Genomic DNA, 23650 nt, shown 5'->3' with positions numbered 1-23650 from the left:
GTCTCAGCATGCATACGTACTTATGTGTGTATATGCCACACCCATGCCCACCCACCCACACCAACACCTACACACCCCCCACACAGTTAAAAGATTTCAGGGTCAGGGCCGCAGTCAGCTGCCCTGGGACTGGAGGATGCTCTGGAGATAGTTTATCCATTTGGCTGCCATGCTGAGTGATGTTGATAGGAGGCTTGGTAACTGCCCATGTGAACCTCACTATGTGGGATTTCCCATGAGCAAGCAAGAGAAAGACAAAGAGGAAGTCCCAGTGTTTTTCTGACTTAATCTTGGAACTCAAGCTCTGTATTTCCCCAATATCCTGTGGATCACACTCCGCAGCCCATTCAGTGTAGACTATAAAAGGCATGGCTATCAGGCACCGATAACATCACTGCCCCCACCGCGCCAACCCCCGCTGACCTGTCTCACTTATTCCAATGCTGTTATTTACCTTTCGAACACTTACGGCATTATGGATTCCGTACCCATTACTTAATTTCACTCTTTCACTTGGTTTCATAGGAGCAGAGATGTTCAGTGGCTGCTTTTAAATTTATTATTTCTTTTTGTCTGGATTATAGCACGTGGATCTGTTTGTCCTCTTTTATTGTTGGTTTCTAGCTCAGACTTAGAACTGAGTTCTAAACAGTGTGGAGACAGTCTGTAATCAGGCAGGAGGACAGTCAGGGTTAGACTGTGAGCCCCTGTCTCAAATCAAACAAAAAATTCATTAAGGCTTCACCCTTCAGTGTGAATTTAGGGAACAAGAAGAGGAGGAGGAGGGCGGGGAAGTCGTAGTCCCCGTAAATCCAGCAGAGCGGAACCTGCTGGTGCTTCGGTTGCACCGCTCCCGGGTCACAAGGAAACACTTCCGGTGCAGCGGAGCTGTGGTACTGGAGGTAAGTATTCAGGTGCCGGTGGCCCGGCTGGACTTCCCGGCGGGCGGGATCGGGGCGGAGCCGCGAGTCGTAGCGGCTCCCCGGGCCGCGGAAGGAAGTTCCTTGCATTGGACCGTCTGCCTCCCGGGGAGCCGGGGTCCCTCGCCTGGGCCAGAGCTCCGGTTCTGCAAGGCCAGGGCCCAGCCTGCCCTCCGCCAGGTGGAGCCCGGGCATGGCATCTCGCTGTTTCCCTTCTCGGTTTCCTCCTCCGCAGGGGGGCCGTAGGCCTGTGCAGAGGCCGGAGAGAGCATACCTGTGAAAGTGCTTAGGTGCACAGGACGTGCTTGAGAGAAAGCTGTTAGAGAAAGGGAAGGTGATGCGGTGGCCTCCCACGTGTCCGCGGTTTCAGTTCCCCGGAACCTGAAAATAGTAAGCGGAAGACCACAGAAACAAGCAGCCCGGGGCTTTTAAACTGTGTGGTTTTGAGAAGCGTGCTGAAGAACTCTGATAGATAGCCTCAGCGTGTTTGAGCCTCACCTCACGTTCAATCCCCCAGTACTTCTCTGCCCCCCCCCAAGAGTAGCGTGACGAAATTTGCACCCCTTCCTGCTCGGGACGTACGTCATCTTGCTCAGCGGATCCCTGTTATGTGTGCTACCCACTCATTAAGTCATTTAGAACAGCTGACTGCTCAAGGAACCCTATGTAATCAGCACCAGGGGAGTAATGCTAGCCTTTGCGTTTTGCCAAAGTGAAGCCAAAAAGTGCTACTCTTAGGTAAAAATGTGCTTGAAATCAACAAAATAAAATAAATCCTTAGGCTAAAGTTGCTAAAACCTTTGGTAAGGACAAATCTTTTGTTGCTGTTAGTTTTTGTTTGCTTTTCGACACAGGGTTTCTCTGTAGCTCTGGCTGTCCTGGAACTCACTCTGTAGACCAGGCTGGCCTTGAACTCAGAGATCCACCTGTCTCAGCCTCCCAAGCGCTGGGGGTCAAAGGTGTGCGCCACCACTGCCCTACAAGAACAAGTCCTGTATCTGAAATTATGAAGGAGAAACATTGGTGCTGACTGTGGTGTTGTACCATCCACTCCCAACATTTGAGACTTGAGGTAGGATAGTGAGTTTGAAGTCAGCCTGGGCCCTAATGTCAGACCGCATGTAAAAACAAGCAAATTAGGGCTGGAGACAGCTCAGTGAGGAAGAGCTCTTGCCGCTCTCCCAGAGGCCTGGACTTCAGTTTCCTGCCCTCACGGCAGGCAGCTGCCAACCAGCTCCATAGTGTCCAGTGCTTCTGGACGCTTGAGGTTTGTGCACAGTACAGGCAGACACAGGCAGCTACTCCTAGTTAAAAATAGGTCTTTAAAATATTCCAAATCAGGGCTGGTGTGTAGCTTAGTTGGGGGCGTGCTGACCCAGCGAGCAGGAAGCCTTGAGTTTTATCCATGGCACCGGAAGACCTGTGTGGTGGAGCTCCTGTACTCCCAATCTTGGCTACATGAAAACGTCTCTGAAATCTAAATAAATAAGTGTTAGTTTTGCTTTTGTCCCTCTGTTGCCAAGGTTACAGCCGCAGTGCCCAGTTAGTGTTTACTTAGTGTAGCGAGGCCGTTGCATCTGTGAGTAGACAACATGGACAAGAATGTTGTGTGTCAGCCGGCCATGCCCTGAAACAAGAACACAGAGCCATTGGCCTGCGAGTAAGGATTGGCTACATCGGCTTAGGAGCGGTTTGTTCTGAAAAGCTCTCCATAGAGGCTGTAGCTGCCAATGAAGCTCCTGCCACATACTCCATGGAAGCAGAAGAACACACTGAAAGCCATTGCGACATGCCAACAAGCATAGAAGATGTTGCTTTTCTGTGATGGAAGATGACAATGAGACAGCTAACAGTGTGGTTTCAAATTCTACATGCCTCAAAGAATAAGATTATGGATTCTAATCCTTGGATGGAACAAAACATTGAAGTCATCCATGTGATCACTTAAGGACGGTGGCCCCTGCAAACATGATGAATTAATGGACAACTTCTAATTGATATGCCGTGAAGCATATTTGCTTATTTTTAGACAGGGTTCACTGCCTGGCTCAGAATTCACTATGTAGACCAGACTGGTTTTGAACTCACAGAGATCTGCCTGTCTCCCTAGTGTTGGGACAAAAGGCATGTGCCACCATGTCTGGCAATTGCAATGGTCTTTCTGAAATGTTTTTATTAAGTGAGGTTTTAAGGGTCAAAGTCTGGGCTCTGTCAGTGTCGACAAGGTAGACTTGGCCACTGGTCTTCAATTTATGAGACAACTAACAGCGAAAAGCAGTAAGAGGAGATTATTCGGTGCTCACACATTGGGAAAAGGAACAAGTAAAAGAATCCTCTGACTTCCAAGTGCCTCCCTGAAGTACTGACATGATGCTAAGGTTTAGATAGCGCGGCCGAGGTGTGCATAGCTAAGCAACCTTGGTCAGGAGTTGGTCCCTTCTATCCCTAGTCCACCACTGTCCTTGCTCCAGTCTGCCCTGCAAGGTGGTCTGATACTTTGTAAAAACTGTGAAACCTCTTTCTGGACAAGTTTCTCTTGGTGATGGCACCATAGCTTCATCCTTCTCTTCTCCCAGCGTGAGACCCTCCCTTTCACCGGGTGTGCTGGCATGTGTTTTTAATCCTAGCACTAGGGAAGTAGAGTCAGGTGAGCTCTCTGCGTTCATGGAGGTCTACATTGGCGAACTCCAGGCTAGCCAAGGCTGCATAGAGACACTCTGTCACAAACAAATGGATTATCTCCTTTTCCAGCTAGGGTGGATACAGGGCTTATTTAAAAAAAAAAAAATGCTGGGCAGTGCTGGCGCACGCCTTTAATCCCAGCACTCGGGAGGCAGAAGCAGGTGGATCTCTGAGTTCAATTTCAGCCTACAGAGCGAGTTCCAGGACAGCCAGGGCTGCACGTGAAAACCACAAAAGAAAAGAAAAATGTTCTCAGTGGTCACGGATTCCCACCCACCTTTACCCTCTGCTCCTGCACCACACACCCACCTCACCACCATGCTTACGTCACCACAACCTGAGTGTGAGCCTTGGCACTCACGTGGGAGGAGGAGAGAACTGCCTCCTGTTGGCCTCTGACCGCTGCAGGTGGTTCTCCCCACGCTAATGATGTTAGATTTATTTATTATTTTTATGTGCATCAGTGTTTTACCTGCATGTGTGTCATGTGAGGGTAGCATAGATCCTGGAGTTATAGGCAGTTGTGAGCTGCCATGTGGGTGCTGGGAATTGGACCTGGGTCCTCTGGAAGAGCAGCCAGTGCTCTTAACCACTGAGCCATCTCTCCAGCTCCTATAATTCACTTTTTAAAGATACCTAGAGACAAAAGCCAGATTCAACGACTTTTGTTGCAGTTTATTCTCATTGTTACTTTCTTGCTGCTCTCATCTGTAACCTTTATCATAGGTGTGTGTAGAGAAGAAAATAATATATTTAAGGTTCAGTACTGTGCGTGGCATCAGGCATCCACTGGATAAGGAAGCGCAACTCTGGGATCTCATACTTTTAAATGACAGTAAGTGGAGCAGTAATTACATTTTGCAATATGTCTGCACATCAGTTTCAGTCCACCAACCAACTGTGACTCCCTTAGAAGGCAGCTTAGCTTTCCCGCAGACAAAAAAAAGTTTTTCCCTAACTTTGAGCAGTTTTGGGGAATTTGTCACAATCGCTATAAGGAAGTGTCTACTGACACTTTTCTATTCCCCTCCCCCTTTTTAGCTGACTTCTCAGAACAGCTTTGGAAAACCCCCTGCTTAGGAGGCAGGAATCCCTGCCCAGAGTCTGTCCAGCACTGGGGAACAGTCGGGAGATGCTGACACCTCTGGCAGTTTTGGAATCTATGTTTTCAGAGTTAGTACTTAAGTCTTGCCATCTCTCCACATAACTGTTGTTATTTGTTTTGAAATGTTGGTGGTTTAAAAGTATTTTTGAGGCTGAAGATGTAGTGTGGATGAAAGTGCCTGCCTAACGTGCACGATGGGCTGTCTGGGTTCCATCCTCAGCACCACATAAATGACGACCGGTGCTCCATACCTGTAATCCCCGTGCTGAGGAGGTAGAGAGGGCCAGAGGTTCAGGATCACCCTTTGACACCTAGCGAGTGCAAGGCCAGCCTAGGATACATGTCGGGCTCAAAAAGTATCTAAAAGCAATTGGGGGGGTGGGGTGGGGCAGGAGATGACTCAGTGGTTAAGAGCACTGGCTGCTCTTCCAGAGGTTCTGAGTTCAATTCCTGGCAACCACATGGTGTCTCACAACCTTTTATTTTTTATTTTTTTTAAATATTTATTTGTTATGTATACAATATTCTTTCTGTGTATATGCCTACAGGCCAGAAGAGGGCACCAGACTCCATTACAAATGGTTGTGAGCCACCATGTGGTTGCTGGGAATTGAACTCAGGACCTTTGGAAGAGCAGGCAATGCTCTTAACCTCTGAGCCATCTCTCCAGCCCCCTCTCACAACCTTTTATAATGGAATCTGATGCCTTCTTCTGTCATGCAGGCATTTATGCAAATATAGCACTCATATGCAAAAAAAAAACTTTAAAAAAATATCCCCTCCCAAAAAAAAAACAATTTTAGGTTTACGGCTATTTTGAGAGACTATTGAGTTTTCAATAGAACATTTGCCCTAATCAATGAACCAGTATCAGTGCATCACCATTAACTGGAATCAGAACTTGGTTCAGATTTCCAGTTTCTTTCTAAAGCCCTCTCTCTGTATCCTGGCCAGAATAGCACTGTGCACCCAGCCAGCCTGTCTCCGGAGACAACTCTTACTGGCCTTGGCAGATTCTCAGAACGTCCCTGTTCTAGGTGACCCTGACGGTTTTGGGGATCACTCATTGGTTATTCTGCAGAAGAACCTCCTGGTTAAGATGTGCCTCTTTTTCTTGTGAGCAGACTGGGTCACAGGCTTCGAGAAGGACGGCCCTCACAGGAGTCTGCGATGGGTGTGTGAGTGTCATTGATATTGCCCAGGATCTCTTGGTTTCAGGGAGTGGTCATGCAACTCTAAAGTTACTTCCGTTCTGCTTTGACACTGTACTTGTAGAAGAAAGTCATTGTTGGCAGCACTCATTGGGATTGTGGAAGCATACGCCACACACTCACACAGGCACACACACACACACACAGAGTGACTGCAATTCATATGATAGATGTGTCTGTTCTCTGCCATTGGCTTAGCCAGTTGTTTCTTTGTATCAATATTTCTTTTATATCTTGGGTTTCTTGTTCTTGGTTCCCGACTTTGGCTGTTGAATCTGACTCTTGACCCTGGCAATGTTTGGTTCTGCTTTTTTGTTTTTAAAGTACTTGCATGCTTTCTGCCCCAGGCTCGTCCTGTTTATTCCTGCGTAGAAATCATCCACTTCCTTAAGGAGTCCTGGTCCTCGTTTCTTTCATGGAAAAATGGCCCAGAAACCGGATCTGGACTCAGGTGTGCTCATTGCTACTGGGGCATTCTTTCTTGTTTTCACATTCTCTCAGCAGCCAGAGTATGTATGTATATGTGTGTGTGTGTGTGTGTGTGTGTGTGTGTGTGTATACATGGCTATAAGTATTTCTGTATATGTCTGTGTCAAGCTAAGTGCCCTGTTCTGATGTCTCTAATCCTCATTTAGTATCCTGTGGATGACTGTCGCTTCCTTCTCTAACCTGGAACCTCCTCCCCACTGCTGCACACCCAGTGTGCCTGTGGTAGTTTGGCCCCATAATCTCAGGGAGCGGCACTATTAGGGGGTGTGACTTTGTTGGAGGAAGTGTGTCACTGTGGGGGCAGGCTTTGAGGTTTCCTGTGCTCACAATATCACCCAGTGTCTCAGTCAACTTCCTTTTGCCTACAAGATGTAGGACTTTCAGCTACCTTTCCAGCACCATGTCCACCTGCATTCCGCCATGTCCCATCATGATGATAATGGATGAACCTCTGAGACTATAAGCAAGTCATCCCAAGTAGACGTTTTCCTTGTAAGTGTTTCCGTGGCCGTGGTGTCTCCCCACGGTAATAGAAACAAACCCTAACTACGACATTCTCCCATCATTTATAATCAATCCTGGTGTGTGTGCGGTGGCTTCACAACTGGACCATGTGGAGAACAGTTTTTGTTTGTATCTTTTTTTTTTTTAAGATTTATTTGTTTATTATGTATACAACATTCTGCCTCCATGTATGCCCACAAGCCAGAGGAGGGCGCCAGATCTCATTACAGATGGTTGTGAGCCACCATGTGGTTGCTGGGAATTGAACTCAGGACCTCTGGAAGAACAGCCAGTGCTCTTAACCACTGAGCCATCTCTCCAGCCCCCTCTTTTTGTTTTTTGATACAGGGTTTCTCTGTGTAGCCCTGGCTCTCCTGGAATTCCCTCTGTGGACCAGATGGGCCTTGAGCTCAGAGATCCGTCTGCCTCTGCCTCCCGAGTGCTGGGATGAAAGGCATATGTCACCATGCCCAGCCCAGGAAGCTGCTCATTTCAGGGTTGCTCATGTCAGGACCTATTTCCATCACCTCTTCAGTGTGTATAAGATGCATTCAGAGTAAGAGTGGCACCCAGTATTCCATTCCGAACCTTTGCATCATTTGTGTACATTAAAGTCTACTCTTTGTGATGTGACCTTTTTTAGTGGGTTTTGACCTTTGGTGCTTAGCATTTTCTGTTTACAGTATTAAGTGGAGCAGTTTCTCCTCTGATTGAACTTCATTCATAATTTGCCCTGATGTTTCTCTCTTTAGAGTATGTCGTAACTTCAGTGGGTCCCGCCTGTCACAAGCATTTCTTGTGAGCCTGTTAATATTATTATAACTGTTTCTACTCCTGTTCCCTAGTCTGATCTTTATACAGCAACCAGAGGCAGTGTGTGATTTCTCTGTCAAGCACCTTATAATGGCTTCACTTCCACTCAGAGTGAGAGCCAAAGCCCTTTTAATGGTCTTTGCCCTGCCCAGCTTGCTTGCTCTCCTGCTCACCTGGAGCCCATTCCTGTCTTGGAAACTTTGCCCTGACTATCCCTCCATTCTGGAATATTGTAGTAGGTGGTTAAATAGCACTCTTTGCTTTCCTTTTTGGGGGGTGCATGTGTACTGTGGATTGAGTCCAGGGGCTTGCATATGCCGCTGAAGTACATCCCCAGCCCTTTGCTTTCTTGCCTTGGCAAAAATGTCACTTTCTCAGCTCTTCCCTGACCACTCCATATAAGATAACATGCCTTTCCTCCTCCTCCTCTGGGTTTTCGACTTTTCAGCCCTGACATTCCTCTGAACGTGTCTAAGCAGACTCTCCAGAGTGGAAGCTCTGTGACACACCGGAATGGCATCTGTCCACAGTGCTCCTTTGCAAGGGCCTGCCTTTGCTCTCTAGCCAGTGAGAGTCGTTTATGCAAGGCTGCAGCTACTCTGTTGATACAGTTGTTTCTTTCTCTCACTATGGCATTGCCGAAGCTTCCCCCCCCCCCATCACAGTGTGTGTGTGCCTGGCATGCTGTCCTTTCAGTGAAGCCCCATGGTGTTCATGCTCCATCACCAGCTCCCTTCCTGCTGGACACTGATGTGGCTTCCTGCCTTCCAGTGGTGGGAATGGTGCTGCCAAGACTGCTTTTGTACCTGGAGCCCTTTTCTTTTTAATTGTTTCCTTAATCTAAATTCTAGGAAGTAAGTTATTCAGACAAAGGAGATTATCGGTTTTATGATCTTGTTATATGTTGGCCTAATAGCCATTTAAGAAAAAAAAGCTTAAGTATACTATGGCTTTGGGCACATTTGTTGATGGCTCAAAATGACATCAACTCTGTAAGAAGTCAGGAGATCAGTCACAGTGTGCTAGATGTCCGTAGTCATTCTGTGTACCTCCAGCTTCCTGACGCCTGGCCCTGCCTATCACAGGACCCCTAGTCCACACAATAACGATACACTTGGTAGGCTTCTCACAGTCTTGAGCATGAAGCGTGGTCGAGGGCATTAAGTTTATGAGGTGCCAGTGGAGGAGTATGGTTTTCTCCAGCCTTGGACTAGGGCCAGTGCCCTGGAGAGCCTGTCAGATCCTCCAGGAGCGTGCTAGGCTGCCTTGGAATTCACTTCAGGGCCAGCTTAGGAGCTGCTCCAAGCAGTCTGCCTGCCATCTGAGCCTTGCACCTTACACATGACCAAAGATGGTATCCCTGAGCTCTGTACCCCACCTGAGTCACCACAGTTGGAACCAGACAACATTGGACTCTTTCCAGAAGTCTTGTGGGAGGAGGGTCTGATGGCTCTGAGGACGGGGGCAGGGACAGTGAGTGAGGGGGTAGCTCAGACTTCGGAAGGCTTCTAGAATAGACTGAATTGATGTGAGAATTGACTGTTTTGCTGGCCAAGCTCATGACCTTCCAGAGTGACCAGGTTAAAAGGGAAACAACAATACTTTGTGTAAAACCCACTCTGTTTATGTAGTGGGCCCTTTATAATCTTTCAGTTGTTTTTCATGTTGGAAAAATCATATCAAGTAGAGGAACCACAAGGCCTAGATGAAAGAAGGACATATGGACAGCCTGTGGTGGCAGGGCTAGTCTCTGGACAGCCTGTGGTGGCAGGATTAGTCTCTGAACAGCCTGTGGTGGTAGGGCTAGTCTCTGGACAGCCTGTTGTTGCAGGGCTAGTCTCTGGACAGCCTGTGGTGGCAGGGCTAGTCTCTGGACAGCCTGTGGTGGTAGGGCTAGTCTCTGGACAGCCTGTGGTGGCAGGATTAGTCTCTGAACAGCCTGTGGTGGTAGGGCTAGTCTCTGGACAGCCTGTGGTGGTAGGGCTAGTCTCTGGACAGCCTGTGGTGGTAGGGCTAGTCTCTGGACAGCCTGTGGTGGCGAGCTAGTCTATAGAACCATATGATGTTTTTCAGCTAGTTACATTTAAAGCATAAGAAGCAGGTAAGCCAGGCATGATGGTATAGGCCTAAAATCTCAGTCCTCAGGGGTTGAAGGCAGCAAGATCAGCAAGACCAGCCTGGCTACATGAGAACCTGTATCCAAAAAAGAGAAATGAAATAAGTAAACAGAAAAACAGGTTTTGTATTAAAATATACCATAGAGTTAACCTTTTTGGAGATGGTGTCATGTAGCTCAGGCTGCCTTTGAACTTGTGACTCTCCTGCATCCACCTCCAAAAAGTCCTGGAATTACAGACGTGTGCCTCTAATTGTGGCTCAAAATTGAACATTTCTAAGAATAAATTCAGTGTCATTGGACGTGTTATGTCTCTATTACCCCTGCTTTTGGACCTTCTTTACCCTCTTAGACTAAAGCTCTGGTTTCCACAGCTGCTATGCTAGCTTACACTCCCGTTAGCAGCTGTGATGTAGGACAGAGAATGACCCCCATAGGCTCCTGTGTTGGGAAGCATGGTCCCCAACTGTGGAACCGTTTGAGAAGGACTTGGAGGTGTGTCACTGTGAGGTGGGTTTTGAGGTTTCAAAAGCCCACACTACACACAGTCTTGCTGCCTGCGGCTCAGGATATAAAAAGCTCTCAGCTGCTCCAGCGCCATGCCCGTCTTCTTGCTGCCACGACGATCATGGACTAACCCTCTGAAGATGTAAACAAGCCCCTAATTAAATGCTTTCTTTGCTAAGAATCGCCTTAGTCATGGTGTCTCTCACAGCAGTAGAACAGTGACTAACAGCAGTGCAATTTCTCCACATTCTCACTGATGCTTCGTGCCCACTTGCCCTATTTATATATTTTTTTAACATTTTAAAATCCCCCCCACCATGTGTGTGTGTGTGTGTGTGTGTGTGTGTGAGAGAGAGAGAGAGAGAGAGAACAACTTGAGAGCCGAGCTGATTCTGGACTTCCACCATATCAATCCTAGATCAAGCTTAGCCTTGGCACCAGGTGTCTTTACCTGCTGATACCTGCTAAGCCACCTCACCAACCCCACCAACCCTAGCGCTCGTCTTCCAGATGAGTACTGGGATTACAGCCGTGAACTGCCTGACTTCCCATGCTCTCCTTTGTTCATTGTTTCTGCGCGTAGTTTTAGGGGACAGAGGCACACTTGCTGCGGCACGTATGTGATGGCCAAAAGACAACTTTTGGGAGTCTGTTCTCTCCTTCAAAAGCAAGTTGTCAGGCTTGGCAGCAGGCGCCTCTTCCGGATCCGCCTCGCAGCTTCTGTTGTACTGTTGCCCTGTGGAAGTTCTTTGTCCGAAGCTAGACCTTTGCTGTGTGTGTGAGTCACACGTGTCCTCCTCCATTCTCTGGCCTGTCTTTCTCTCTCTGAGAAATGTCCTCTAAACAAAGGGTTTTGATTTTTATGTGGGGTCTAATTGACCTCTTTCTTTTGTTGCTTGTGCCTTTGATGTCACATCTGAGAAAACATTGCCAAATCCAGTATTGTAGCAATTTCCCCCAGATTTCTCTAACAGTTTTATAGTTTGTGCTCATATTTTTAGATCTTGGGTCAATGCGAACTAATCTTTGTGTAGGGTACAAGGGTCCCGTTCAGCTTCTTTTGTTGCTTTTGCGTGTGGACGCTCAGTTTCCTAGCACCGTTTAAAAGCCGCCCTCTCTTAGGAGTAGGTGCTTATTTGGAGCTCTCTATCCCATTGGCCTGCACATCTGTTCTCACGTCAGTAGCTCTCCTTTTTGGCCACCTTAGCTTTCTAGTAGGTTTTGACGTCATAAAATAAGTAATTTTAGTAATTTAACAATATGTTTCAGCATATAATCAACATAAAGCATTGCTAATGAGATATTTTACATTTTTTCATAAGAAGTCTTGGAGTTAGGTCTGGTTTTATCTGTCACTGCAGTTCAGACCAGCTGCATTCGGGGCCACGTGCGGCCCGTGAGCACCATACTGGGTCTCTCAGAATCAGCTGGAAATCACACCGTATGGCACAGTTCTCTCTCTGAAAGCATGAAGGCTGTCATTCAGGTGCCGCTAATGCCACAGTACACTGGTCTCTTTATTGTTAGAGTGGCAGAAGGATGCCACTTGTAGGTACCACGATGAAGAAGCAGCTAAGGAGGAGGGCAGCACAGAGACATGATGGGAGGCCTTGCACTCAGGCTTGGAGGTCGAGTAGGGCGCTGAGCAGCAGTCATGGTGGGAGGCTGTCCTGGGCAGATGGGAGCTTCATGGGTGGCTCGGGGTTGGAAAGACTCAGGTGCTCCTGGAGAACCACAGGCAGTTCTTCCAGCTTTACCAAGGGATTAAGAAGGGGCGAGAGCCAGGCGGTGTGGCACACACCCTTAGTCCTTCCACTCAGAGACACAAGCAGATATCTGACTTTGAGACCAGCCTGCTCTACAGAGAGAGTCCCAGGACAGTCAGAGCCATTATATAAAGAAACCCTATCTGAAAAGAAAGAAAAGAGAATGAAATAGGCTGGTGAGAAGAGAGGTAGGCTAAGGCCTGACTGCCCCCCTTCTGCCTATCCACCAACCTCCTTTTTTTTTTAAGTTTTTTTTTTTTTTAATTTAAAGCTGGGTGGTAGTGGTACACGCCTATAATCACAGCATTTGGGGAGCAGAGGCAGGTGGATCTCTGTGAGCTCGAGGCCAGCCTGATCTACAGAGAGATTTCCAGGACAGCCAGGGAGGGCTGTTACACAGAGAAATCCTGTCTCAGAAAAAATAATAATAATAATAAGATTTATTTATTATGTATATGGTGTTCTGCCTGCATGTATGCTGGAAAAGGACATCAGATCTCATTATAGATGGTTGTGAGCCACCATGTGGTTGCTGGGAGCTGAACTCAGGACCGCTGGAAGAACAGAGCTATCTCTCTAGCCATCTCTCCAGCCACCCACCAACTTTCTTGTGTGGGCTAGGTTTTCATGCATCTTCTTGGCCTCTCCATTCAAACTTCTGGTTTAGAGCTGGGATGGTGGTGCACATCTCTGCATGCCAGCATGTGGGAGACTGAGAGGCAGGAGGGTTTCTTGAGTTAGAGCAGACTGTATTCCTCTCTCAAAATAACAGGCTGGGTGATGGCACACACCCTTAGTCCCAGCACTTGGGGGGCAAAAGTAGGTAGCTCTCTCTGAGTGCAAGGCCAACCTGGTCTAGATAATGAGGTCCGGGACAGCCAGGACTACATAAAGAGACTATGTCTCAGAAAATAAAAACAAATAAACAAAAAGTAAATAAATAAGTAAAATAACAGCATCAAAAAGTAATTTAGATCTTGTCACCTCCGCTTTACTTTTTACTTGGTCAAATCAAGAAGGTCTGGGTCTTCCAAGGTTTGCTCGTGCTCCCAGCCCATCTCACCAGCTTCCAGTTTCCCTCCTGACCACTCAGTGTTTGTGTCCCCTTTCCCATCCAGGGGTCTCCACATTTCCTTTTCTATCTATGCACAGTGTGCATCATCCTTCAAATGACAAGTGTGGCCGCTCCAGTCTGTTGCTGAAGCCCTGCCACATTCGCAGAGGCCTCCCCTCCTACCCCATACAAGAGCACAAGGTCCCTTTCTTAAATGTCTTCTCTGGAACAGTTTTCTCTCTCCATACAGCTTGTCTCCATGGTCACTGCCTCATTTGGAGCAGAGCTCTGAATACAGGCATTTGTATGTATTTCTTTCTTCAGCCTTTGGTATCCTTAAGTGCTATGTGACTAAGTGAATGAATAAACAAAATCAGATGGGTAGAGTGCTTACTCCACTTTCATGGGTCCCTGGGTTCCAGCCCCAGCACTAAGTAAACTGGGAATAAAGATGAAAGCCTGTCATTCCAGCACTTGGAAGGTGGAGGCAGGAGAATCAGGAATTCATGCTCATCCTGGGTTAATAGCAAGCTCCAGGCCAGCCCACGATGAATGAGACACTGTCTCAAAAGCAAAACAGACTGGGTGGTGGTGGCACACACTTTCAATCCCAGCACTCAGGAGGCAGAGGCAGGTGGATCTCTGTGAGTTCGAGGCCAGGCTGGTCTACAGAGTGAGTTCCAGGACAGGTTCCAGAGCTATAGAGAAACCTTGTCTTGAAATATTTAAAAGAGAGAGAGAGAGAAAGAAACAAAAAGGAAAGAGGAAAAGAAAACACAGAAATGTTTGAGTCTTTAGTAAATGCATTGCTTGGGGGGTTTTGCATTTGCTTATTTTATTAGCTTTATATTTGGAAAACATAAAAAATTTTAAAAATTGAAAAATGTGCATATATTCTCTAATTGGATTCAAGAATTGTTTACACTAAGCTAAGTTGCTTCATATTTTGTCCATTCATGTATGCGTGGTATGGGAGGGCATTTAAAGATCACACATAGAAACCTGACATTCAGCCGGGTAGTGGTGGCACATCTTTAATCTCAGCACTTGGGAGGCAGGGGCAGGTGGATCTCCATGAATTTGAGACCAAGATGATCTTCAAAACAAGTTCCAGGACAGCCAGAGCTGTTATACAGAAAAACCCTATCTTGAACAGCAAAAAACAAACAAAAAAAAAAAAAAAAAAAAAAGAAAGAAAGAAAGGAAAGAAGGAAGGAAGGAAGAAAAAAAGAAACCAGACTGTGGGGTGTGAAAGAAATGGCCCCCAAAGGGAGTGGCACTATTAGGAGGTGTGGCCTTAGAAGAAGTGTGTCACTGTGGAGGTGAGTTTTGAGGTCTCATTACAGCCTAGTGTCTCAGACCGCTTCCTGTTGCCTATGAGTCAGGTTGTAAGAACTCTCAGCTCCTTCTCTAGCACCATGTCTGCCTGCATGCTGCCTTGCTTCCCACCATGACGGTAATTGACTAAACCTCTGAACTGTAAGCTGGTATGAGAAGTCCTTCTGTATTTGTGTTACTTTTATTGGTTAGTGAATAAAACTGTTTCAGCCCGTGGCTTAGCAGAATAGAACAAGTCAGGAACTCCAAGCAGATAGAGGAGGAAAGAAGGCGGAGTCAGGGAAAAGCCACGTAGCCACCATAGGAGACAGATGCCTCAGCTGGAGCTTACCGAAACTTTGCCGGTAGGCCATGACTTCGTGGTGATGCACAGATTAATGGAGGTGGGTTAGTTTAGGATATAAGAGTTAGCTAGAAATATGCTTAAGCTATTGGTCAAACATTATTGCAAATAATATAGTTTCTGTGTGGCTATTTCGGGGCTGAGTGGTCGGGAACAAACAAACAGCCTCTGACTACAGTAAACAAGCCACCACAGTTGGATGTTTCCTGTATAAGAGTCGCCATGGTCATGGTGTCTCATCCCAGCAATAGAAACCCTACCTAAAACACTGACATTCATTCTTTTCATTTAGAATTTGGTTCTGGAGAAGTGTGACTCTCAAGAGGCCCCTGGCAGTGGTGACTTGGGTCATGGCCTCTGACCTGGACTTCTCACCTCCTGAGGTGCCCGAGCCCACCTTTCTGGAGAACCTACTGCGGTATGGGCTCTTCCTGGGAGCCATCTTCCAGCTTATCTGTGTCTTGGCCATCATCGTACCCATTCCCAAGTCCCACGACACGGTGAGTCCTTCCCTAGGATCTCATCTTTCTGAATGTCAGACTAGATTCTTGTACCAGCAGACATCACCACAACATAAGATCAGCAGGGACTGTGCTGGCCCTTATCAAGTTAGTAGGTCTCTGGATTGGGATTAAACTTTTTTTTTTTTTGAGACAGGGTTCCTCTGTAGCTTTGAAGCCTATCCTGGAACTAGCTTTTTTAGACCAAGCTGGCCTTGAACTCACAGAGATCTGCCTGCCTTGCCTCCCGAGTGTTGGGATTAAAGGTATGCACCACCACTACCCTGCTCAGGTCTTTTTTATATTGATTTTTTTTTTTGACTCAGGTCTTATTGTATAACCTAAGACTGGCCCCAAACTCAGTATCTCCGAGTCCTGAATGCTAGGTTTCTGTTTCTTTATTTTGTTTTGATATAGATTCTAGCTGTCTTTAGGCTTAAGGCAAATCTCAGCCTCCTGGGATTACAAGTGTGAGCCATCACCCTTGGCTTCTGTTTAGACTCTTGTTAGCTCCTGTCAGATGGCTAAAAAAAAAAAGGTGCCCTCTCCTTCAAGGAGCGTCTTGTTTTTGGGAGGGATGCAGAGATAAAGCAGTTCTTAGTGATGGTGCCTGTAGACCAAGCTCTTCAGAGACCAAGGCAAGAGAGTTGTGAATTCAAGGCCAGTCTGGGCTGTGTAGTAAGATCCTGTCTCCCAACGTTGGGAATGAAAAGCAATAAATTTGCTTTTATGAGCCTGGCAGTGGTGATGCATACCTTTAATCTCAGCATTCTGGAGGCAGAAGCAGGCAGATCTCTGTGAGTTCAAGGCCAGCCTAGAGAGTGGTTCCAGGATAGTCAAGACTATACAAAGAAGCCTCTGTCTCAGAAAAAAAAAATTTTTTTTCTTTTATTAGAAGCACAAGGTACAGTATGAGTGAATAACTAGAAGGACCAAATCCCATACCCTGGTCCAGGGCCGGGCTGTCTCTGCTGCTGAGACAGAATGGTGGAGCAGGGAAGGTGGGAGGACAGCATCCAGGGCAGGGGAAGTACCTGCGAGGAGCTGAACTGAAGCACTGAGCTAATCCAGGGGACCCAGAGATGTGGCTGGAACCCAGGGGACTGGGTGAGAGGTGCAGCCAGAGGTGTGCGCAGGGCTCAGCGGGTCTGGAGACAGATGGTGGCATGATCCCATTGGCTTTGGGTTTGACTCTTATGCCATGAATGTCTTTACTCCACAACACCTTCTTCCCCTCGTTCTTATACAACACCCCCATTTTTTCGGACATTGATTAGTTGGAGAAAGCAAGTTTTTATTGTCTGTGATCTATACACTCCAGGATTTGCATGATTGATTCTCTCTGTGTGATCACTGTTCCTATGGGAAGTTCCGTATAAGCACCTAAAGCCATTCATTCAGTTATTTGGTAAACCCATCATAACTGGTACTTAGAACTTGCCGTATAGAGTCGTGGTTGGTGTCAGTAGGATCATGGCGTCTGGCTCCTGTGTACTGAGATCATCATGAGTTCAGATGGTCTACCTGAGCCTGAACTCTGTCCTAAATGGCTCTAGCATCCACTGCAGCTCAGTGAGCTGCCTGTGTGGATGCTAGGAACTGAACCCTGGTCCTCCTGGAAGAACACTGAGTACTCTTAACACTGCACCATCTCACCAGCTGTGGTGGTTTGAAAGAAAATGGTCCATGGCACATTAAGAGGTGAGGTGTCACCTTGTTGGAGAAAGTGTGTCACTGTGGAGGTGGGCTTTGAAGTCCTTTTGCTCAAGTGTCCCTCAGTGTGACTCTGAGTTGACTTCCTCTTGCCTGCAAGATGACTCTCAGCTATTCCTCCAGCACCATATCTGCCTGCATGCAGCCATGCTCCCCTCCATGGTGATAATGGACTGAACCTCTGAACTGTAAGCCAGCCCTACCCGCCCCCCAATTTATAAGAGTTGCCATGGTCATGGTGTCTCTCCACAGCAATAAACACCCTAACTAAGACAGCAGCCCTCTATTTGATGTTTTAACTAGGCTTATTTTTTTAAATTATTTGGTTTTACTTTATATGTATGAACATTTTGCCTGCATATGTATAGATGAACATGTGCATGCCTGTTGGCTCCCCTGGGGCTCACAATGGACTTTCCTGGGAATTGAGCCCAGTCCTCTGCAGTAGCAACAAGTATTCTTATCTACTGAGCCATCTCTCCAGCCCCATTTTAATTTCTAAATTCTATTTATTTATTTACTTACTTATTTATTTGTTGTGAGGAGGTGTGGGTGTGAGCTTGTGTGGAGGTCAACTTTTGGGAGTTGGTTCTCTTCTTCCACCTTGTGGTTTCCAGGGACAGAACTGATTTGTCGGTCTTGGTAACCTTTACGCTATGAGCCATCCACTGACCTGGCTTTTGTTTCCATGTTTTGTTACTTGAGACAGCATCTTCCTTTGAATCTCAATCTGTTCTTGAGCCCACTCTTCTCCCGCCTCAGCCCCCCAGGCACTGTGATGTGCACCAAGTGTGTGTCAGCACACCCGGCCGCACTAAGTTTTTTAGGAAAGAAGTTGCGTCAGATAGAATAGCTCCCACTCGTAATTACAGCACTCAGGGAGCTAAAGCAGGAGGATTCTGTAAATTTAAGGGCAGTCTAGACTCTAGGAAATTGTAGGCCACTTTGGGCTACACAGTGAGACCCTGTCTCAATGGGAAGAGAATTGGAGTTCATCCAGCTGTTTAGAATTCAAACTGAAGGCTGCTGTTTTTACTTGGGAGGCTACAATTATATCTTAAAGCATTCTTTACATTTATTTATTTTGTGTGTATGTATATGTGTGAGTTGTGCATGTGCCTGTGTGTGTGTGTGTGTGTGTGTGTGTGTGTGTAGAGGTCAGAGAACACCTTTAGGAGTTGAGTTTTTCCTTCCACCATGAAACATGTGAGAGTGAGATGAGAAGGGAGCTAAGGTGGAGCACACCTGTAGTCTCACACTTGTGAGTTTGGGGCTAGCTTAGCTACTGTGGTGGTAGTTGAAATGTAATTGCCCCATCATCTCAGGGAGTGGCACTATTAGGAGGTGTGACTTTGTTGGAGTGGGTATGGCTTTGTTGGAGGAAGTGTGTCACTGTGGGGGTGGGCACTGAGGTTTCCTATGCTCAGGATACCACCCAGTGTCTCAGTCAACTTCCTGTTGCCTGCAAGCCAAGATGTAGGACTCTCAGCTCTAGCACCACATCTGTCCACATGCTGCCATGCTCCCTGTCATGGTCATAGTGGACTGAACCTCTGAAACTAAGCGAGCCACCTCAGTTAAATGTTTCCCTTAGAGCTGTTGTCATGGTCATAGTGTCTCTTCCCAGCAGCAGAAAACCCTAAGGCAGCCACACAGTACCTGCAGGACCAGTCTGGGCTGCATAGACACTGGAGCTGGGGGATACAGAAATGGCTCAGCGGATAAAGGACCTGAGTGTGGGTCCTCAGTGCTCACCTGGCTAAGTGCACATGGCTGCAGCGCTGGGGTCGGTGGGACAGACAGAGTACTATGGCTTGTTGGCCATCAACCTAGCTGAAGAGTAGCAAGCCCTAGGTTTGGTGTCTTCCTCTAGTCTCTGGACGCATGCACCACACGCAACATGAGCACATACTCAGGCGCACATACAGCAACAAGACAAGGACAGAGTGTTGAGAGGTCCAGCATGAACAGGCTCGTGGCTTCTGGGGGTTGTGTCTGTCGTGTACTCTGGTATTTTGTGGATGTCTCCACTGGACTTTCTACCCTTTAACAACACAACCCTGGCCCTAGTCCTCAGACAGGGCATGCTGTTGGGAATAATAATAGTGACACACTTTTATTGTCTTTAGAGCTGCTGCTGAGGCCCCCAGTCTCCAGGAGAGGGAGGAGATACTGGGTGTTGTGTTTGGAGAGATACTAGGGGAAGCCATGTTCCGCTCATTGTTCTTAACCCTTTGAAGTGAGCCCCTGTCAGCCCCAAGGCTTGCAGGGAAGGGCCCCAGCAGGTTAAGATCCTTTGAGGCAAGGACTTGACAAAGGGCTCAGAAATAAGTCTCCCCCAAATCAGCTGAAAGTTGCTCTCTGACCTCCGCACATGTTCACTGTGGCACACCCCATAGTAAATCAGTAGATGAAACTTTAAAAATTCAAGTGCCTCCTCCTAACTCCCCCAGCAAGCAGGAAGACTTAATTTACCTCATCTTTAAAAATGTTAATACAGGGCTGGAGAGATGGCTCAGCGGTTAAGAGCATTGTCTGCTCTTCCGAAGGTCCTGAGTTCAATTCCCAGCAACCACATGGTGGCTCACAACCATCTGTAATGAGGTCTGGTGCCCTCTTCTGGCCTTCAGGCATACACGCAGAAAGAATATTGTATACACAATGAATAAATAAATAAATATTAAAAAAAATGTTAATACAGTGTAGCAAGTCTTTTTTTGTTTGGTTTTGTTTGTTTATTTGTATGTAGTTCAGAAGGTTGGGATCACAGGGGAGATACCTTCCTAACTGAAGTTTATTGTATTAGCTTTGTTTTACTGAAACAAGAGTTCACACTGTTGCCAGGCTAGCCCTAAACTAAGAGTAGTAACCTTTCTGCCTCAGTTTCCCAAGTGCTGCCATGCAGGGCTGTTTTAGCAGGCTTTGTGAATGTATGTGTATATGTGTGGAGGTCAGAGAACAACTCGCAGGGGTCTGTTCTCTCTACCCTGTAGACTCTGGGGATCACACTCGAGTCAGCAGGCTTGGTACCCAATCCTGTCACCTGCTGAGCCCTCTCACTGGCCTGGAACTCACTGTGTAGACCAGACTGTCCGCAAACTCACAGAGATCTGTTCATCTCTAGCTCCCAAGTGCTGGGATTGAACGGGTGTACCACTATATTTGTCCCTTTTTACCTTAAAAAAAAAAAAGCTTGCTAGAGGACTGGAGAGATGGCTCAGTAAAGAGTACTTACTACTCTGCAGAGCACCTAAGCTTGGTTCCCAGCACCCATATTGGGCAACTCACAATACTTGTAACTCCAGCTCCACAAGGTCCAGCGCCCTCTTCTGGCCTTTGCAGGCATTCACATAAACACATATGTACAAAAATACAAGAAATAAATCTTAAACAACAACAAAACCCTGAGGCTGGAGAGATGGCTTAGCTATTAAAAGTGACTGTTGCTCTTACAGAGGACCTGGGTTTAGTTTCCGGCACTCATGTGGGGTCATGTGGTGGTTGACAATCATCTATAACTCCAGTTCCAGGGGATCCAAAAACCTTCTGGCCTGACCTCCCATCTCTGTAGGTACCAGACACGCCATGGTATATATACAGACATGGAGACAAATCATTCATACACATGAAATAAAATAAATACATTTTTAAGGCGGGTGTTGGTGCACAGTTTAAATCCCAGAACTCAGAAGGCAGAGGCAGGCAATCTCTTTGAGTTCGAGGCCAGGTCTACAAGGCTAGTTCCAGAACAACCAAGGCTATACAAGAAACCCTGTCTTGAAAAAAACAAAAATCAGTAAATAAATGGATGCACCCAAAAGCCCATGACAGCGCAGGGTGGCCTGACCAGTCCTGCAGCCACCCAGTCTCAGATCAATGCTTCAAGTCAGTCAACCCCAACACCTACTCCATCTACAAGCTGCTGGACCTCAAGGAGGAGCTGGTCCTGCAGAACCAGATCTGGGAGCACGTCACTGCCACCAAAGACGAAAACCTGAAACATAGCTGCAATCAAAGAAATCTTGACAATCCAGTATTTTTGGTGCTTAAGAGACCAGAGGCCTTGAGCCAGACCAGTGACTCGTGGCAATGAGTATTTGCATGTAGAACTGTATGGGCAAATACATACACACATGCACACGCAGGCACACACAGTGATGTACTGCCGTTTCCAATGCCATTGCAACGGGTGAATTATGGATGGAGGAGTAGGAAGGATGGAGCAGTGCACGCTCGGCAGAGAGAGGCTGAACCATGTTGATGTCTAGGCCTCTGAGGCTGGAGGCTGCATTGGTGACTGTGGTTCATGCTACCGCCAGGGGACATGTCTGGGTTCATGGTCCTGCTGCAGCAGGAGGCATTGTTGATGTCCGGAGCCGTGGTCTATGCTGCCACATTAGGCCGTGTTAATGTCTGTAGCTCACAGCTGCTGGAAGATGTGATGTCCACGGCCCATGTTACCAGCAAAGGCCATGCAGATGTCCATGGTCTGGACTGTGTCAGGGATCAGCCTGACAAAAATACCACTCGCCAGTATAGGGGCGTTGGGATTTAGAAATATTAGTAAAGAATACAAAGATAATAAGACAGAAAAACATGGAATAGTACCAGGAAGGAATTCCAGTGAGTACTGAAATCAGCCCATGTTTAATTTCCAATTGCTTAAAATACCCCTGACCTCACAATGTAAGAGTAAGACAAAAAAACTGCAGTCGCGGGCTACGTCCATAGTTAAGCGTTCTGTCGCTAGAACAAAACAACTCACATTCTAGACCAAAACACCTGTAGACCAATCACTCCCTGGGTGGAATCCAGTGTTATCTCCTTAAGGGACCTGGAAACTTGGTTGGATCCTTAGACTTTTGTTTGAGGTAGAAACATCTACTTTTCTATTCCTGAAATACAAGGTCTGGCTATTAGCCATACCTGCTGACAATGACCTTGAGCGAGCAGAACCCTCCAATCTAAAGCTAGGTAAGACCATTGTTTGAGGTAGAAACACAATAACCTAGAAGGAAATAGAGGTGATTTCCACCTCTCTGACCTTTGGTCAATGTGGAAATAGGCTCACATTTTTGGGCCTCCACAGACTGCTGGCCTGAAGTCATGTTGATGTCTGTGGGCTAGGCTGCCAATGGGAACTGTGTTGGTGTCCATGGCCTGTACTGGAGACCAGGGTGAGGTAGGTCCATGGCACCATGGTACATGCTGACACCAGAGGCCAGGTGGATATCTGTGGGCCACGATCCATTTTCCTGCTGGCTATAAAGGACAAGAATGCGTCTGCAGTGGCATCAGTGATTGCAGACTCACAGTTGAGAGAGAGAGACATGGAAGAAGACTTCTGTGACAAACCCCATCCCCCAAAAAACAGTCTAGACAGGAAGCCATTGAAGAGAACTCTTAGAAACTGTGATGGGGATGCTGAGGTGCAGCTTTCCACAGTAGATAGCTGCCAGCTGGGGGAGAAAAGTCACTTTTCTCTGGGGGTGGGCCAGCCACTAGGAGTTTGACTGTGCACTGGACTTTTTTTTTTTAATCTCTTTTTTTGGTGGAGGGAGGCCACAAGGGTGAGGGGGCAGACCTGGGAGGACTGGGAAGTGATCTGGGTGCATTATGTGAAATTCCCAAATAATAAATGAAAAAATTAAGAAAAAAATACATCTTTTAAAAAATTAAAAAAAAAAACCAGTGGTTCAGTAGCAATACGGTGATGATGATGATGATGATGATGATGATGATGATGATGATGATGAAGTACTGTGACCCCACTTACTGCCTTAGGCCAGCACGTGGCCCCTGGGATTAGGGATTCTGCTTCCAACTTTCTTCCGTATGTTGCCATGAGACAGCCTCCTCTCCCTCACCAGTTCCTAGCTACACACAAGGAAAGGAAATGGAGCTGTGTGAGAACTAGACAGCAGAGCCAGTCATGCTGAGTGTCACTGCACTGCTGGTGTGTGACAGCAAGCAGGGAGGTGAGGGGGAGCTTTAGCTAGGGCACAAGGGAGAAAGGGAGCCTGGAAAGTAGGGGCAGCTTGGAGAGGCTCCTAGAGCCTGAGGGCACAGGGAAGTGAAGTGCTTGGTAGCATAGGTTGCTACCAAGGTGACAGGGGCAGAAGTGGGGTTAAGAGGCCCAGAGAACAATGCTGCTCTTTGCTGTTTTGCTTAGGGCAAAACCGTCCTCTTCATTGGCATCATATAAAACAAGGTTTATTAGTGTCTTTTTGGGTCAGAAGATAATATTTTTGGCTTCAGATGATGGGAAAGCCTTTGAAAAGCAGAGGAATGTCTTTCCTCTTGTCAGTAAGCTGATTTCTTGCAACTGGTTTATGACTTCAGTGCTTCAATACTTAGCAGATTATTTGAAAGCTCTTTGGGGGCTAATCAGGGAAGAAAAAAAAAGAACGCATATAAATGCTTCCCACCCCACCCCCTTCCTTTTCAGAGGAGAAACAAGAGCCTATTGGTCACACAAGCGTCTCTAGAACGCTAAGCCAGATGGAAGCTTTTCCCATTGACAGCTCCTTAGCTACGACCTGAGAAAACATTTATTTGTTCCCGTGCAAGGCCAAGGCCACACAACCCA

The 23650-nt window shown here is 47.0% G+C and overlaps 1 protein-coding gene across 2 annotated transcripts in view; it reads left to right on the top strand.

Moving 5' to 3' along the window:
* Positions 1–745: 745 nt before the first annotated feature.
* The window catches only part of Manbal (mannosidase beta like), a 30886-nt gene continuing 7981 nt past the window's right edge, over positions 746–23650 (top strand). Inside the window, exons 1-2 of one of the 2 annotated variants that reach the window (XM_050151165.1) lie at positions 746–902; positions 15141–15348. In XM_050151165.1, coding sequence (XP_050007122.1) covers positions 15199–15348 — 150 coding nt within the window. In that variant the 5' untranslated portion in view covers positions 746–902; positions 15141–15198. Of the gene's footprint in view, positions 903–6347; positions 6370–15140; positions 15349–23650 lie in introns of those variants that run through there. The other variant, XM_050151163.1, reaches the window with a different exon arrangement.

The sequence above is a fragment of the Alexandromys fortis genome, unplaced genomic scaffold (genome assembly GCF_014885135.2).
Source record: "Alexandromys fortis isolate MF-2015 unplaced genomic scaffold, M_Fortis_MF-2015_v1.1 scaffold_27, whole genome shotgun sequence".
Taxonomy (NCBI): Eukaryota; Metazoa; Chordata; class Mammalia; order Rodentia; family Cricetidae; genus Alexandromys; species Alexandromys fortis.
Note: the sequence above shows the minus strand (reverse complement) of the source record. Positions and strands in the feature narration are given on the sequence as shown.